The following is a 17673-nucleotide window of genomic DNA, read 5'->3' as shown; positions in this document are numbered from 1 at the left end:
GAGCGGCTGCATTTCACAAACCTGTTCACCCTCGACGTGGTTTGGGTGAGCCCGAGAAGCGAGAGCCCAGCACCAACCTTTGCTGTAGGTGTGTCCCTCGAACCGCTGTGTGATCAGCTCCCGGAGCAGTCTCTCCACACCAAACCCCCCATGTGCCAGGGACAAGGGGGTGGTCGGGGCAGGCCCTGGGACGAAGGGGGACTCGAGCAGCGAGGCAGGTTTCTGCGCTGGGCTGCACAGGCAGCTGCTGCCCGCAGCCCTGCCCAGCACTTCCTCGATTCAGAGCAGGGAGGGAGGGAGAAGGCAAAGCGGCTGCCAGAGGCTGCTGCTGCTCCGGCCTCGGCCCCAGGAAAGCTCAGAGCACACGGGCTGCTGCCAGCCCACCTCTGCCCAGCAGCTTTCAGGATCCTTGTCCACTTCCTATTATCTTTCTTCCTGAGCTTCTATTACCCACCGGGGGCACCCACCATGCACTCCTCTCCCCCAGATCAGAACAGGCTCTTCCCTAGCAGATAAACCAACCTCCAGCTGCTCTTAAACTTGAAACTAGCAATCCTGGCCTGAAGAGGAACAGCCATGTGCAATCAAAACCCCATCAAATCACTCCTTTAAGTGAGAAAACACCCAATTTACATCCCCAGCTGAGCATCACAGGGTACTTGTGCTTGTAGCTCTTACAGGGGCAGTTGACAAGCAATGATTTTCTTTAGTAGTGCAATACCTTCAGTTTAAAATACCCCCAACTCCTTGTTTTAAAGGAGACAGAGACTGCTATTTAGGAGCTCTCAGGCCAGACTATTATTATCCCACGTCACCTCTCATGTCTCCCTTTAAGCTCAGTTTGTCTCATGCTAATCACTTCTCCTGTGTACCATTAATCCCTCAAGATCCCTTATCACTAGACCCCTCAGAGGGCACAACCAGACCCGAACATCACCCCAGACACGGGTGGAGGGCTGAGGGGCATGATGCAGATCTCAATTGATGCAGTGGTACCAGGCATGGTTAGCTCAGCCTGTAATTAAAATTCCAGCACTAAATCCAAAGATAATCCATATGAAAAGTTGATTGCAAGCAATAATCTTGACCATTCTGCCAGAGCTTCCTGTTTGAGGGCAAACATGTGGCCTACTTGCCAATTAATTCATGGAAAGAGAGCAAACACTTTAAAGCAAATAGTGCAACCTAATGAAAGAACAGAGCACTAAGGAAGCCGGTTTCCAAGCACCATACGCCAGTGCTCTGCATCTTGCTGGGGCTGTTTGAGGCACAACCAACACCTGGCAGCTCCGAGGAAGCAGACTGTTCTGCATGTCACGTCAGACACTTCCCTTCCCTGCGTCGGTCCCGTCTCACTGCTGCTGCCTCAGCCTTGCCTTCACCATTCCAAGCTCCACAGCAGGGCCAAAACCCTCAAACTCTGAGTCAGATTTTCATCCTACAGGTGACTTCAGTAACAGTTTATTTTTTCCTTTTTTTTTTTTTACATTTTTTCCTAGTGCCTCATCAGTGCCCTCCACATTAAGTCACAACACTGTTTACAAACCCAACTCTACTCACTTTCCATTAACTAGACATCAAAACAAGTATGCCAAGTTACCTGTGAGAGTGGTGCACGTTATCTGAGCCTTCAGGCAGAAGATCCTCCTCCAGAACTAAGTGGCCATTCTCCAGGGGTTAAGTAGTCCCAGGTGATGGTGTGACCTTGATCCTCTGAATGCTTTGGAGGCAGAGTGCTTGGTGTTCTTAATGCTCAACATAAACTACACGCCTCAGAGGTCAGGAATAAAACTTTATTGTTTTCAGATTTCTTATCTGCGTTCAAACTAATCAGTTATCTGTCAAAAGATGTTTGACAAAGAGGCCAATTGCTCTTAGCTTTCTGTAACAGAAACCAATTAGAAAGTGGCCGCAGTACAAGTTTCACTGGAATCAATCCAGGCACCACATAGATTTGTGGTAGGAAAGCAGAAAGGAGTTTGGTTTGCAAACCAAACAGAACAGTTTTCAAATTGATTTGATATAAAAGCTGAAAAGGAGAGAGACGCTCAGATTAATGTACACAGAAAGAGGTACCATGAAGCAGATCAACCAGCTGATGCCTGTGCCAGTTATCGCATGACCCTTCCTTGTCTAAAAGGAAACGGGCTTCATGGGGAAGTGAAGTCTGTCACTTAAGACCCATGTTTTCCAGGAATCTGATTAAGTCTTCCATGTTTCAGCTCTACACTTCCCCTTCTTCTAAAGTCCCCCAGCATCTAGAGGCAAAAGGAATTAGCTAGAATACCAGAAATTCCCATTTTGTTTCCATGTTGCAGAAATTAAACAAGAAGTTCCTCCTCCTTCTCTTACCCCTTTCTGAGCACAGAGTTCTCTGGAAACCTGCTTTGTACTTTGAGAACTTGCAAATCAGATCAACTTGGAACAAAGCAGCAAACATATTAAAATAATGGGAATTGTTAATTTCCCCCATTTATCTGACATGCATCTTGCATGGAAAATTCCCATAACAATCTGATCATTTAAAACCGTTCTCTTTCCAGCCCTATTAACTCCAATGCCTAAAAGTGGAGAAAATGCAAAGTCAAGACAATGGGTGCAAAATCGTTAAGGCAGCTAGAACAAACTGTTGTTTCACCTTCCAGCTACAGACTGAGTGAAAACCCAGATACTGCTGGTGGAAACTTCCAAATAATTTCTTTTAGAACAGTTTTGCCCATGTGCTGTGGGTTTTTTCCTATTTAAATGATCACAATTATGAAATTACCCGCATTGTGAAAGTGCCTATCACCGTAACACCTGGGTGCCTTTTTCTGTAACACTGTCTGGCGTGACAGAGATGATCTATCACGCAAGAACCTACTAATCTCCTGTTGCTTATTCCTCATTTCAGGTTTATCTACTGACCAAGGATGAGGAAAAAAGCAACAGATGAACTCCAGAAAAAGATCATCTTGTTTTCAGGCAAGGTTTAGATCAGACAAAATGAACACCGAGAGACCCAACTTCCCATGAAGAGCAAGTAGCTACTTCTAAAGCCACCCATGAAGCTTAGTTTCCCAGGAAAAGCCCTGTAGGAATAGGTTCTATACTGTATTTAGGTATTTAACAAGTATCAATAAAGAAGGATCTTATTGGCCCAGAGTACAAATTCAGGTTATACTCCACCACAAGTGGGGTAGCCATTAACACTGGGTAAGGTATTCACCATCCTTACCGATAAGGGCAGAGGCTTTATTTTGTCAATTCTGAATGTTACACTTTTAAAAAAATACAAACTTCTGGAAGTTGAAAGGGAAGGAGAAGTTAGCCCCCTTGGCTACTGTCTTTGTGTAGGCAGCCCCATCATGCTGGTTTAGTTCTCCAACTACTTTTGCCTCTGTTTCACCATCACACCCAGATTTCTAGCCCAAAATACCAAATTATAGTGTCAAATAATGGGGTGGAGAGAGGAATCAAATTATACCTGTGCCCTGGTCCATGGTAAGTAGATGTGTACTGGCCCTGAACAGGCCACTGGCCACAAAGCAAGCTCCCAATTCTCCAAGCAGAATGGAATTTCTCTGTGCTCCAGATTATTTTCAGCTATTTATAGTGTATGTATGTTTCTGAATAGATTGTTTGTCTTTAATACACTGGGAGAGAATGTAAGTGCACAGACATATACACAGAACACAGGGAAGAAGATGGTAAAACTTCCCTCTGTTGGTTTCAGGTGCAGGTATTTGTGTCCTAGAACCTCTTGGAGCTTTTCCTTCAATACAGAATAAAACCTCTGTTCCGCAGGGGGTCCTGGTTAACTTTTGAATCCGAAGATGCCCTTTATATATCCTGTGAGACCACTCTTGGCCTTCTGCTCCACCTTGTCCTCCAGAGGTGGGAAAGCAACATGATTAAGGGCCAGGTCAAAGAACAAGGGTTTGCATGGAATGGGCTGGAAGCCCGGAGGGAAGTGCACGAGGCTGACTTGCTTGCTGACAAGAGAAGGATCCAGACAGAAAGTTTCAAACCGTTCCGATAGTGGCTGAAAGAGACCAATGCAGAAACACAAATTAAACGTGTCAAATCAAAGCTGACAAGGGTCAAACAAGCAAGGATTAAGCAGAAACTGAGACAAGCAGCTGAAGTTTCCTTGCGTGATATCTTGGCCCCCCGACAAAGCACTACTGCAAGATTTCTGGAAAACCTTCCTATGTGCAGGGAGAAAGCTAAATAAAAAAAAGAAGATGCCACACTAGAAGCTGCAAACAGCTGCCTAGCTCCTGCCTAAGGAACCTCACTCTGTCAGCCACCTTCATGACTTGAAGAAGGAAAATAAGCCTAATAAAATCTCTTAAATACAGTAGTCATGACCAAACTCCCATCAGCATGACATTCTCAAGTTGCAAGAGACACTCAGGTAACAGGTTAAAAGTAACGTTTGTTAAGAACACTACTGGAATTTACCTGAGCTCTCAGCTCTTACCTTGCCATCCTTGACCTGAGATGGAGACTCAGTCTCCTGAGTATCATTTGCATCTGCAAAATTGAAGAAATAGTGGTAAGAATAACAGGCAAGATCTTGGCATAGACTGTCTCAGGAGTCAGCTGTCCTCTAAGCTTAGTTATGAACCTTGCTTTCGGGGATATGCAAGACAGTATTTTCAGTAAAATCAACTTGCTTTCTAGACTAAGAGGATCACACATGCTCATCTACAGCCAACGCAGCTCTCCAGTGATGGAGAGCTTCTTCACATTGTCATGAGAAATTCCTGAAAGAAGCACAGATTCTGAGTTAAGCACAAAGCAGCAGATGATGAGAAGACCCCAGCAGGGTCTGCTAAAGCAACGTTAAGGTAATAAAAGGCAATCCATTACTTATCTTGGGTTTCCACTAGCAGGACAGCAAAAACAGCAGCCTAAGAAACCACAAAGGTCGTCCATTCCTCCAAAGTTCCACCAACCTGGTGGACACTGACAAAGAGCAGAACAGCGCTGCTCTGCCCTGTCTCAGTAGCTCCTCCCAGTTAGGCAAACCCAGGATGAGTAAGGCCAACTTGTTTCAGCAAAAAAATTAAACGCTAAACAGAGTGTTCTGTGCAGGTTACCACAACAGGTGCACATCCTCATGAAGTGTTTTTACATCTCTGGGCAGGGAGCAAGATGCCAAATGCCTAGTCATTGGTTGCCTAGCCACACTACACATAGTTAGAAGAAGCTAGAACTGGAAGGGAAAAAAAAGTGTTTTCCAGAGCCTACACACATCACAGTGAAGCAGAAAAAAAACACATTTGGAGCTTCAGAAATTAAATAAAAGGAATTAAATAGATGCAGGGGCATTATTCAATAGATGTTAGAGCTCTACTATAATTGTGCAACTCACCTAATATAGCTGCTGCTTGCAAGGAGTATTTCTCTGCATTGACTTGAGTGATCAGATCCTGAACATCAGGCAGCTCCTAGGTCATTAAAGAAAATTGAGAGCCTGAAATATGCCAGTTTAAGAGTCAGGGTGAAGGTGAAACCTGACAAAGTAAGAACTGAGAAATTAAGTCCTAGTGCTGATAAGCCTTCCCAGAAGAGGAAAAGCTGCAATACAGTCCTTCAGGCATTACATAAGTTGTGTAACAAAAAACACACGTGATGAAAAAGTGGTAAATTGTTATGGAGTTGTTGCAGCAAGTCTGCCTCTCCTCCAAAGCAAGTGGCCAGCTGAAACATTTCCACATCACTAGAAAGTCTCTACTATAATGTGTGAAGAAGTCACCCTTGCACAACTCTTCTCCCTGCTTAAAGATCAGCCTTGAATTGTAATGGCCTGGCATCTAATTTACAGTAATTTCTGGGACAGAGTTTCTTCATAAACTCCACACACAGGATTGGGTTCCTACCTTCAAGCTGTTTGTATAAGCTCCAGCTCCTGACTGAACTTGGCGGGCATATTTCAGCACTCTTTCGTACAAAACAAGAGCTTCACTCCATTTCTTTACCAAGACATAGGACTGTGCAATGAAGAAACACCTGCAACAGCAAAGAGTGAATCCTTGACCTGTTTGTTATCCATACCTTTTGCCAACCCAAACGACTGACAATAGGAGACATTATTAAGCAGCACTGGCTAGTTTCCCCTTTGCATCCAGTCTTCATTTCAGAAAAGAGCAGAGGAAACAGCATCAAAGTTCTGTACAGCACATAGAACTTTGGAATAATAACCTCTGAAGATGTAAGGTCTGCTAAAGAAAACATGGTTGTTTCTCAGTCACCTGTAAGCTTTGTACACAAGTGTCTTCAATCCAATCTCTTTTTGAAAGTTCTTGTCCTCTTCTAAGCCAGGAAGCTGTGTCAGTTCCACGAGGTTCTGTGCAAAAGAGAGCCAGAGTAACAAATGCAGGCATTGTTTTCCTCTGGAATCTGCTGGAGTAAGAGAAAGCTGCCCCTTTTAACAAGTCAACAGTACACTCCCATGAAAATAGCTTGCAGTTTTCTAATTATCAGTATGGTAACCTTGTGAAGGACAGTCATTGAAACTTGTGCAAGTTTGCCCTCAGGACAGATTTCCTGACACAAACAGGAATTAGGGGACAGAGACTCCTCAGATTTCACATGAAGGAATTATTTCATAAAGCATTTCTCTTTCCCATTCACAACCGCTTCAGCCACAGGCTCCCACAGTTAACAGAAAATTTATGTGAGAAACTGCTTATGAAGAACAAGTACATTTTAAGTATTTTTAGCTGCTACTTTCTCTGGCCAGCAGAAACTAAGGCAGCTATCAGGGTGCTGCATAAAATAAGTCAGAAAAAATATTTTTAAACTGCATGAGTGTACAACCAAGGGCACCCGTTCTAGCAGCATTTTCTGTTCACAACTAAAAGGGTTCTTCTGTGGTTCATGTAGATGTTCAACATCTTCAACAAGGTAACTGTGGGTACTCAGTTGCTCTTCAGAATTCACAGGCAGTTCACCTGCGCTGCTGTATTTTCTACAATAAACTTTGTACCAAAGTTCTCCAATCAGGATGAAGAATTAGTTTTCCCAGCATTACCTGCAAAATGATATCGTAAAGACGGATCAGGTCCTGAGGCCGTGCCGTGCGCTTGCCATCCTCTTCGGAGCGCTGCTGCTGCAGCAGTGCCTTCTGCAGAGACTTTGCCATGCTCTCATTGCGCCTGATGGCTGTTGACAGCTTGATATAAGTCAAGTAGCTAAAAGGATAAAAGATAAAACACCATTAGCAGACTGTCAGAGCTACTTAGACGTTACTCTTTGTTCTGAAAAAAATTCTTCCCCCAGTCTAAGCTGATACTAGTAGGGTAAAAAACATCTGAAAGGTCAACACAGGACTAAAATGTCTTCAAAGAGGCATGAATCAGATCCTGTACAGTCACCCTTTGAGATCTGAGAGGGCCAGAACAAAACCCCCATAAAACAAAAGAAAACAAAAATAAAATCTTGACATAAGCATGACTTCTTCACATTAGTACAGGCAGCAATGTTTGCTTATTACCTGTGTAAGTACTGGATGTTGGACACCTTCCCAGAATCATTTTCCAGAGAGTGTTCCCGCTGCTTCTGCACAAATTGTGGACAAAACACCATATGATTTACTTAAAACTGGTAGATGAGGGAAGAAAACGTCAAAAACAATTCAAGGTTTGGGTAAACCAGGGAAGTTATTAACAGACTTCCAGGCAAAAGAATGAGGGCTTCTACATTCTTATTCACCTTCTCCAGTTCTGAAAAGAATAAAATCAAAGGTGATAGACTGTTTTGCCACTTTTTCTTAAAGAAATCCCAGCCACTCTTAGTGTTAAGCAAGTTTAACAGTAACAGATCAGTACCAAAGAAACGCTATGTTGTTGAAAGTTGAAACACTGATGCTTGCTGCTTACCTGGTCTGGTTTCAGATCTTCCCGAACAGCCTGAATGGCATCTCTACACTCACTGAGTAAAGATTCAAACAAACGCTCCTTTGTCTCCTCATTTTCTGCCTAAGAGCAAAGAGAAGACAAGTATCTATTAGAAATGTCTGCATTTTGCATCCCATGATGCAAGAATTAACTGAGGAAATTAAAGTTACTCCCAAATTATGGCTTTAAGATCCACGAATAGCTAGAACTCCAATCCGTATTTGTCTGTAATATGTTCTAGGGGGCAAACTGCCAGAAATTGTAGGGAACAAGGTCAGTGCTGAGAATTTAGCAGCACTGAAGGCCTAGCACACCCAGCTCTGATCGCCTCATCCCTGCCACAGCCACCTTCTCTGCAAGTCCCTCCCCTTCCAGGATGGCACCCCCATTGCTCCAAGAACAGCTGAGGCTGGACTGCACTGTGGGAAAGGCCCAGCAACAGACGGAGAGCTGAGCATTACTGAACTGGCAAACTACCAATGCAGACTGTTCTTGTTATGCTGATTTAACTTCTCATGTGGTAAGAACATGTAGATGATTATCTTTTCTACACTCCCACTCCAGTAATGCTCACAGTGGCAACAATTTGCTTGTTTGAAATATTTTTAAAAGAAACCCTGTATTTTAGTAGCAGGAGTGACTGAGTGCTTTTCTGCTGTCACCACAAGTGTTGTTAAAAAATTAAGTAGCTTTTGGCCTTCTGCCCCAAACCCAAAATCTGAAAACAAGTTGAAGTCTGATCTGTGCCTAATGGACTGGCATATCATGTTCCCAAAGAAACAATGCACCCAAACCCAAATTCAACTTCCATTCAGGTGACTGAGAAGGTAACCAGATGGGGATCACAAGACTCTTACTGATTCAGTAAGAGAAACTGTCCAGAAACAAACCTCAACCTTAGCAATAGGAGGACAAATTAAAGTGTATCAGCACTGTGTTATACCACTTCCCTGTCCTATAACAGCATAAGATGAACTGTGCTGCAACAAATTTGCAATTGTCCAAATGAAAAAAAACCAACTGTCTAAAATCATGCTTCCTTGTTTATCTTGCATAGAGCTCTAAGCCTCCACCTCTCCACAAGTTTTCAAACCCATTAAGGAATGTTATTTTTACTCTCTCACAAAGCCTCAGGTATCTTGACCTGAGATGAAGGTGGCTTTTCTGGGTCTGGGGTTTTTTTGTTGTTTTGTTGGAAATTTTTTTTTAAGATTTGCTGCAAGAATTTTTAAGGTGGGTCTAACTATTGAGAATAACCAGAGACAAGTCTGACAGCATTCTCAACCTCACCCAGAGGAGCACAGCAATTTTACTGTATGCACAAAAATTAAGACATAGCTAGATCATCAGTCAAGTACAAACAGGGAAAGGGCTGGGCTGTGCAGTGAAACAAAGGCTTTCCTTTCTAAGCAAAAACTCTTAAGGTTAAGCTGATTCTATGCATAAATACCCGTATGTTCTGATTTTGGAGATATCAAATCATAAAACTGAGATACAAATGCTATGGCTGGTGGTTCAAGTGTCCTGATAGAACAGCACAGGTTCATCTTAAAGGGATCAAGGGAACTGACCCCACTGAATTCAATTCTGAAAGTCTAGGAGTGCTCACTTCTAATTTTTCTTTTCTTCTAAAACATTGTATATCGTCTCTGAAAGTTACTAACCCCCATTTTTGCTACAGTCCTAGTTACCAGAGATGATCACAGAATCCTTGAGGCAATACCAGACAGGAGCAAACTTGTTGCTCTGCCCTTTGGCCTTTTACCTGGTTAGGGTTGATGGCCCCCTGAAGTTGTGTGTTCAGGTCTGCAAAAGGGCTGACACAAGTAGTTTTAAACTTGGATATGTATTTCAGTTTGACTTGCTTGTTCTGTTTCTCCTGTTACCAATAAGATGCTGACAGCAATGGTGTAACCGCACTGAGAATCAGTTTTTCACAAAACACACATTTGTGTTTGCTTCTAAAACCCTGAAGAGCACTATTGTTATGTCAGGGTTTCAACTTAGTGAAGACTAGCAGAAAGGTGCCAAGGATCCCAGGAACCACAACTCATTTAGCTGAAGCTGGACTGCCCATCACAGCTGACACAGCAGCTGCAGAACTGCTTTCAAAGGGCCAAGTTTTAGTCCTCTGGGAATGTAAATACTGCTGCTGCATGCTCAGCTCTCACCATTACTAGATGTGATCTGGCACCACAAAACTCCTCTGTTCAGTCAGAGCTTCCAAGGAACACAAAGATGAAAACAAATTCAGATCACTGTTTTGTCTCAGCTTTATGGAACAAAGAGGGCAACTAAACTAAAAAGGTCCAACTGCCAGCCTGGCAGGATGGAAATTAAATGAGAGAACACTGAACTTTAAGCTGCACTTCCACCTGCTGGCCACACTAATGTACTCCCTATAAAAAAATAAATTCAGCAACATACAATTCATAACATTATGACCAGACTGGCTAACACAAATGTTTCGTAGTCAGGCATCTCCTCCTTATCCTGTTCGCGCTATGTTCTTAGCACTATCTCCTGCTCTTATCCACTTGCCTTTGTAGGGTTTGCATTTTATCATTTAAATTTCTATTTATCATCATTATTCTGCTGACGATAAATAGTTATTGATACCCCAAAAAGCTCATTGTTAGCGACAACAGTTGTTACTAAAGATCCTTTTGCTGCCTTTTCGAACAGCGAGGGTGCTGTAAGGAGCCACTGGGAAGCAGAATACGCCATCTGGGCACCTTTACCAAGAAAAAAGCCTCATGTGGAAAACTTGGCTGCAATACTAAAGACAAGGATAGTACGTGCCACTAAAAGTGTTTCAGAACTGTTACATTTGAAATTGATTTACATCCTGACATTTAGTAATCCTCCCCCTGCTTTAGAGGATTTGCCTAAGTCAAGAAGGGAATGCTGGAAATCTCATAGCACCTGCTTTACCTGGCAAATTGCTTTTTGTTGCTTTTTCTTTTGATTGCTCTGAAGTTGGAGCATTTGAACAATACATTCAAAAAAATTAGAACTAATTCAAAACCAATTACTCTTAAAATTGTAACATTCATTTCCAAGTGACTTACAAATAATAATGGTTATCGCTGTGCCACGGAAAGGTAGCACTTCTGGGCAGCACAGAGTGTTCAAAAGGGCAGTAATACTCTGAACAGATCTCCCATACTACCACTTAGACTACAGGAGTTATCCCCAACTGACACTTCAGCTTGGGTTATAGTCAATATTCCCACTATTGCTTTTAGTCTTTCAACCCCAAGTTTGAGGAAAAGATTCTTCAAAATATTTCAGTCCAGGTATCATGTATTATCTTGCACACTGAAGGGAAGATGACAGTTAGAACCCTGGCACTGGAGACAGCTTCTGACTCACCTGAACAATCGCTGCTTCGTTGTCGGCTAGTCCCAGCAAGAAGATCCTCACTTTGTCTATCTTCACTGGAACAGTTCTTCCTCTCCACTCCACCTCACTCATCGTGGCTGCCTGTTTTGCTCGAGTTTGGGTAATCAGTGCCTGTAGAGAACAGACCAAACTTACAAGCTTGAACTTTAAGATATCCAAACCCAAACCTTTCAAATTCACATTACACTCTACTATTTTGAAATCAAAGGATATTTTAGGGAAGTGGTTTCCCATAGAACCCAGGCTTGCTTGCTCTCTTCTGATATGTTTTGGCTCTTGAATGGTGTGCTGGAGCAGTATTTATGTTCAGCAGTGATAATGAAATGTTTCAACTTGAAGCATGCAAATAGGTTACCTCCAGTTTTTCTGCAAGAAGACCTTCAGTGCCACCAGACCTCAGCCTCATCTGCATCAACTCATTCATAGCAGACTGGTCACCTGAGAGAGTTAACACCTCAAGATCACATGTGCATCTGAGTTCACGAATTATTTTAATACCAAAAAGATAATCTAGATTTTATACTGGCAATCTGGGCACAAAGGGGATAAATTTGCAATTTCATTCTGACTTCATAAGCAAACTACTGCAAATCAGTATCTTGTCTTTTTACACATGCACTGTTGCAAAGTGAGTATTTCTCCTCAGCTAAACTGACTCAGAATGTGTGCAGAACTTGCCCAAAATATTACGGACTCACTGCAGTGTCTCTTGGACAGTATTTAACTATCAAGTCAATATCCCTTTCCTATGAACAAGCCCTGCTCTTTACTGAAGATTAGGTACCTGCCCTTTCCTTACCAATATTATAGGCACAGTAGCGAATGTTGGGTGAGATCTCTTCCACACGCTGGTTATACAGTACAGCTTGTTCTTCTGTGAAAGCATTGGCCAGTTTTTCATATATGGTCCTACAGCAAAAAATAACTATTAACACTGTAGTATGTGTCATTTTGTGAGATGCTGTCTTAAGGGAAGTGTTTGTGTCTCTACCCTGGAAGATGCTATTTTTTCAGTAGTACCTCCCAGTTAAGTGCATAATTAACTAAACTCACAGAGCTGCAGTACAGACAGTACGCAAATAAGTATATAAACTTATGTCCTGGTTTTGGCTGAGATAATTTTCCTTCTTAGTAGCTAGTGCTGTTTTGGATTCAGTATGGGATTTGAGATGAGAGGAATGTTGATAATACACTGATGTTTCTAGTCACTACTAAGAAATCAGGGACTTTTCAATTTCCCATGTCCCGCCGATGTGCAGGTGCACAAGAAGCCTGGAGGGAGCACAGCCAGAGCAACAGACCCAAACGTGGTGCCAATGAAATATTCCGTATCTGTAACGTCATGCTCAGTCTATAGATGAAGGTTGTCTGGGAAGCTGTCTCACTCTTTGGGGACTGCAGTTTCAGGACTTGCCCTGCTCTGGGATCACTAGCCAGGAATGGGCTGGGCATCAGTCAGCAAGTGGTGAGCCATCCACTGTGCACCACTTGTTTGTATATTCTATTATCATCATTATTAAATATTTTATTTTTATTTCATTTCAATTATTGAATTGTTTCTATCTCAACCTGTGAGTCTCCACACCTTGACCCCTCCAGTTCTCTCCCCATCCCCCGAGGCAGGGGAACGCTGAGCGAGCGGCTGCGTGGTGTTTGGCTTCTGGCCAGGTTAAATCACAACAACTTACTTACTAGACTGATCCAATGCTATTTACTAAATAAAGTTGGTGCAATTGGGGAACTCACTTGCATTTGTTGAAAGCCTCCATTGCTGCCTTCCACTCCTGGTGCTCAAAACGAAGCATTCCTGTGAGGTAAGCCATGTATGCCTGCAGACAGCACAAGAGCAAGTTAACTTCCCCAAAACTGACAGCCTAATTTGTACAACCTTTAGTACGAAGGCTGCTGCAACGCCTACAAGAAGTGATTAAGCTTTGCCCTTTTCATTTGCTCTTCCCACAGAAGACAACTGATTTGGATTATGGGTTACTAGCTACCTACCTTTTTTTCTTTTAACTGACATTGCTATATTTCCAAGGAGATAACAAGCAAGAAACATCTTTGCTTTCATGCAATCAACATGGCGCACTGATGTCACAATTTTTATTTTTTTTTTCTTCCCAGGAATAAGCTACAAAGTGGCTGTTTCAATTAACTGAATACTACCATAGCCCCCTGTTCAAAGAGGCTGGTGTCACAACACAGTTGCTTTCTGTGTTGCAGGAACCAAAGCCACAAGTCTTGTGTTCTAAGTGGCTATTTTAGGGCATTTAACAAATAGGCAAATCAACAGATAAGCACACTTTCTTAGGCTGTCTTGCCTCATCTTAGTCTCTCTCAGTTCTTTTTACCTTTATTAAATGTAATGCTCTTCAAAGAAAGAACAATCCTTTAATACACTTAACTTCTAAACACCAGGTCCTCATCTTGACCGGTGCCACTGGTCATTTCTGCAATGCCAACAACTGCATTAACAGTATGTCCAAGCTATCCAAAGGGAGACATTTTCCAGTTGTAGAATCAGTCAGTTTTGATTATCTACTGCTGGATGAGAATAATCTCTTCACCTAAGATCCAAAGGTTTTTTGTTCAGCTTTTGCTGTAACAGAAGATCAAAGTATCAGTGGTTACCTGAGCTTCCAACTTTGTTTTGGCATCTACTCGGTTACTTTCACAGAGTCGCTCCAGCTCCTCAGCATGTTTCACAGCTTTGCGCAGACGAGACAGCAGGTGAAATCGTTTGCGAGGCTCTGTGTTTGCTTCCTGTTTCAGCTGCATGGCATAACTCCAGGCTCTCTCTGCATCCATCAGAATCAACAGCAAGTATCTATGGGGCAGAGGAAGACTAATGAAGAAGGAATGACATTCAAACAGTTATTACCATATCACCACTAGTCCTTTGCCATATGATCTGCAAAGTTTGGTTAAGTTAAGCTTGGTTAACAAGGGGTAGTTGCTTTTATTTTTTAACACTCTAAGCACACAAAGTTTTATTATTCCTGTTTTCTACTGTATTTCTTACTACATAATTGTAATTATCCAACTGAGGAAGAGAATTTGGTATCATTCTGTAGCACCAAAGGCATTGCGAAGACAAGGTTTATCATTTTAGGTTGCTCTTCAAACTGGCTCAGTTTGGGTAAATATGTCTGTTTTCCCACCAGCTAATGCTATAAATGCATCTGGCTTCTTAACAATACAGGTGAAAACAGCATCACGTTTTCTTTTCCCCACAAGAAAAGACAAGACAGCACACATTTCAAGTGTTTCTAAAAGATAAGAAATGAGCCCGAGATCCTGGCTCTTCTCCACATATTCTATCAGACAAGCATTCTGTCAAATTTTGAAAATCTAAGTAAAATTTACAATCCAATATGGATTATGTTGCCAACCACAACCTTGCTGGCTACACCACTTACATCATCAGCATTCACATGACTACCTTGCGACACATCTGAATAAGAATTTCTGGTTTAATATCAAAGTAATTCACCAATTATGGAAATAACCCATTCTGGCAACTATGAAGGAAGAGAAGGAACTGGCTGCTGCCACTCCCCCTTCTCTCACTTGTTCACATGATGAAGCAGGATCTGAGCAGTGCCTCTTCTCCCTGCACCGCAGCCTGACTTTCTTCTTTTATTAGTATCTACAACACACATCTCTGAAAAGAAACATTTCTGAGTATATTGTACAAAATACTTTTCCACCACAACCACATGAAAATAAATTACCTAAATGAAAGAAACTATTCACTAATATACTGAACACTCGATTCCATCCAGTGACTGTACCTGTTGTCTGAGAGAATCTCTTCAGTTACTTTCTTCCCAGTGAACTTGTGCCTGTTTCCCATCTTGAAGTTGAGAGTTTTTCGGAGCCGCCTTAGCCTACGGGAGCAATAACCCCTAAAGAAAAGACAATCACAGTCAGTTTGGCCAAAGAACAACTTTGTTCTGTTTACTGCTCCCTGCAACCAGAAAAAAAGGACTAAAGGCTGTGACAGGCAACATTTTAATGACCAAGAACTCCATATATGGTAAGAGGTAATTCAGAACTACTTGTAAACCAGTGGTTAACAGAACAGACGAAAGATAAGAATACACATAATAATTCCTGATCTTGAAAAATCAGAATTAATGTTCTCTGCACTGTCTAACTGCTTTAAGTATGTTTATTGAACATTCAGTTCTGGAAGAGTACAGTATCAGTGAGGTGCTAACAAACAAGCTCTTAAAGGGCAGTGGAGAAACAAGAGCCAGACAATATCCTTCCAAAGAGAACAGCCACAGCACATTACATCTAATGAAAAAGGTGTACACTGCTTCACGTGAAGCAACTTGTCAAGGGGTATTTACTTTGGCAGATTGTCGCTGTTGCCTGCTACAGTAGGTTTATATTTTAAATAGAGTAAGTCACCAAGACATCCACAGTGTTTACTAACCTGTACCTCTGGAAGTCTCCGTGTCGTAAACCATGCTGCTGCTGAGACTCCTTCACAATCTGAAGGACTGTGATTTGCGTTAAGGCAGATTGACAGTACAATCTGTTACCAGTTCTTCGTTCTACCCCAAAATAACAGAAGGGAACTCTACACGTTCCTGTAAGTAAATGCACTTTGAACAGAGGGGCACCCAAAAACCTCCTAAAAAACATACAATTGAGAGAACTGATGGTCCTAAAAGGCCTCACTGACTGCACTGCTTACTTCAGAGCTTTATGAGTGTCATCAAGGCCAGGACTAAGACATACCACAAGCACCACCTCTTCCAGATAACAACAAGAACGTCTCTGTTACTAGAGCTTGTTTCAGGATAATAAGCTATGCCAACAGATGCATCTAGGCTAATATAACTGACTGCCCTAGCTACACCACACCGTCTCCCCAGTCACACTTGTGACACAATTTTGTTGGCAAAACTGAAATAAGAGAGCAGCCTTCCTGCCTTAAACGTCCCATCTCTCAGGAAAAGAACAGAAGTACACTAAGCAGAATCACTGCTGCCCTCCTGACACAGCTTCCACAAACAAACTGCTTTCTGAATAGATAAATTCATAAAAAGAGCTTTGGGGAAGTATTCAGGGGGCTTATTTTCTACTCAGGTTTTCAACACACTTCTAGTCTTACTGCATGTTACTCTAACAATTACTCCATGACAAAACCCGCTGTCCTGTGACCTGCGATAGCATCACTCCGTGATTTCCATCCAGCCTCTGCATTCCTTAGCATATTTGCCGATTTCTGTGCATCCTGTACTTACTTTATTCACTTAGTTACACTATCAAATAAAATCATGCTGTATTCTAGTAAATCTGCTGATATTATTCATCCAGTTTACAAGGCAGATTATTTTGTGAAATAAAATCACCATCATAAACAAGAAATCTCTGTGCTGTATGTATTTATATCCCAAAATTTCCCTTTTAAGCTTTAACCACGAAGCCTTAAACCAACAAAACCAAAACCAGACTATCCAATGACCCCATTAAAAGAAACACTATTCCTACAGATGGAGACACTACCAGACTTTTAAAATTTAAAACAGCAGATGTCTATCAAAGTGTTTTCTTGGAATTACACCTAAAATAAATTCTCTTTAAGTATTAAAAATCTGCATCAGCAGTTACTGCACTGAATTAGTTTGCATTTGTTGAACAAACAAGTCAAACTACAATGTCTCAATAACACTCCTCATCTTTGCTGTCAACCAGATTTTTTTTCAGACTGCCTTTTACCAGTGCAGTTACTCACTGAATTCATACCCCCTACGCTATTTACTTTTTCACTGACTTAGGTATTCCTAACGTTACCAGATAAATTACTACATCTGCATCTTACTCAACAGTTGCTAACTTTACAACACCTGCCATATGCCAAATGGAAAACTGCAACCTTATTTCACTTGGTACCCAGAAGATAAAACTCAGCTCTATCACAGCTGTGTAGCTAGACTAGTTTCACGTGAAAGTTTCACATACAAAAATGCCACCAGCTTTACATACCACATGAGATTTTGGAAGTGCTAAATCTGGAGGAGCCTGTCTGCCATCTCAGCATACCTGTTAAGATTTATTTTATCCACTATTGCCTGCTTCAAGCATTAATATTACCACCAGAAGATTACTGACAGCCTCCTCTTAACTAAAGCACGCAGCCTAGCACAGAGCTCTGCTCTGAAGGCTGATGACAGCTGTCACGCGTTTCGGAAGATGTTGCAAAGTTAAAGCATAAATGCACAATCCAGACGTGTAAAGCTGACTCCCCCGATTCATCCAAACTAAACCCTCACCGCCAGGGACCGCGCGGGTCAGCCCAGCCGCACCGACACACCTCCGGGACCCCGACCCAGCGGCTCCCGCCCGAGGCACGGGGCAGCGC

The 17673-nt window shown here is 42.2% G+C and overlaps 2 protein-coding genes across 2 annotated transcripts in view; both read right to left on the bottom strand.

Moving 5' to 3' along the window:
* Positions 1-56, bottom strand: part of EVPL (envoplakin) — a 32781-nt gene extending 32725 nt beyond the window's left edge. The window contains exon 1 of the mRNA XM_026861167.1: positions 22-56. The gene's annotated coding sequence lies outside the window, so the exon portion shown is untranslated. The remainder of the gene's footprint in view (positions 1-21) is intronic.
* A 1718-nt stretch (positions 57-1774) lies between these two features.
* The window catches only part of SRP68 (signal recognition particle 68), a 25583-nt gene continuing 9684 nt past the window's right edge, over positions 1775-17673 (bottom strand). Inside the window, exons 2-16 of the mRNA XM_026861165.1 lie at positions 15739-15805; positions 15089-15202; positions 13926-14121; positions 13041-13123; positions 12094-12203; positions 11650-11732; positions 11265-11405; positions 7872-7970; positions 7487-7551; positions 7025-7184; positions 6243-6337; positions 5871-6000; positions 5363-5438; positions 4466-4518; positions 1775-4024 (exon numbers count right to left, since the gene is read on the bottom strand). Of these exons, the coding sequence (XP_026716966.1) occupies positions 3797-4024; positions 4466-4518; positions 5363-5438; positions 5871-6000; positions 6243-6337; positions 7025-7184; positions 7487-7551; positions 7872-7970; positions 11265-11405; positions 11650-11732; positions 12094-12203; positions 13041-13123; positions 13926-14121; positions 15089-15150 (1581 nt within the window). The 5' untranslated portion in view covers positions 15151-15202; positions 15739-15805 and the 3' untranslated portion in view covers positions 1775-3796. The remainder of the gene's footprint in view (positions 4025-4465; positions 4519-5362; positions 5439-5870; positions 6001-6242; positions 6338-7024; positions 7185-7486; positions 7552-7871; positions 7971-11264; positions 11406-11649; positions 11733-12093; positions 12204-13040; positions 13124-13925; positions 14122-15088; positions 15203-15738; positions 15806-17673) is intronic.

The sequence above is a fragment of the Athene cunicularia genome, assembly GCF_003259725.1.
Source record: "Athene cunicularia isolate RWA chromosome 18 unlocalized genomic scaffold, athCun1 chr18_part1, whole genome shotgun sequence".
NCBI lineage: Eukaryota > Metazoa > Chordata > Aves > Strigiformes > Strigidae > Athene > Athene cunicularia.
This window is presented reverse-complemented; position numbering and strand designations above follow the sequence as displayed.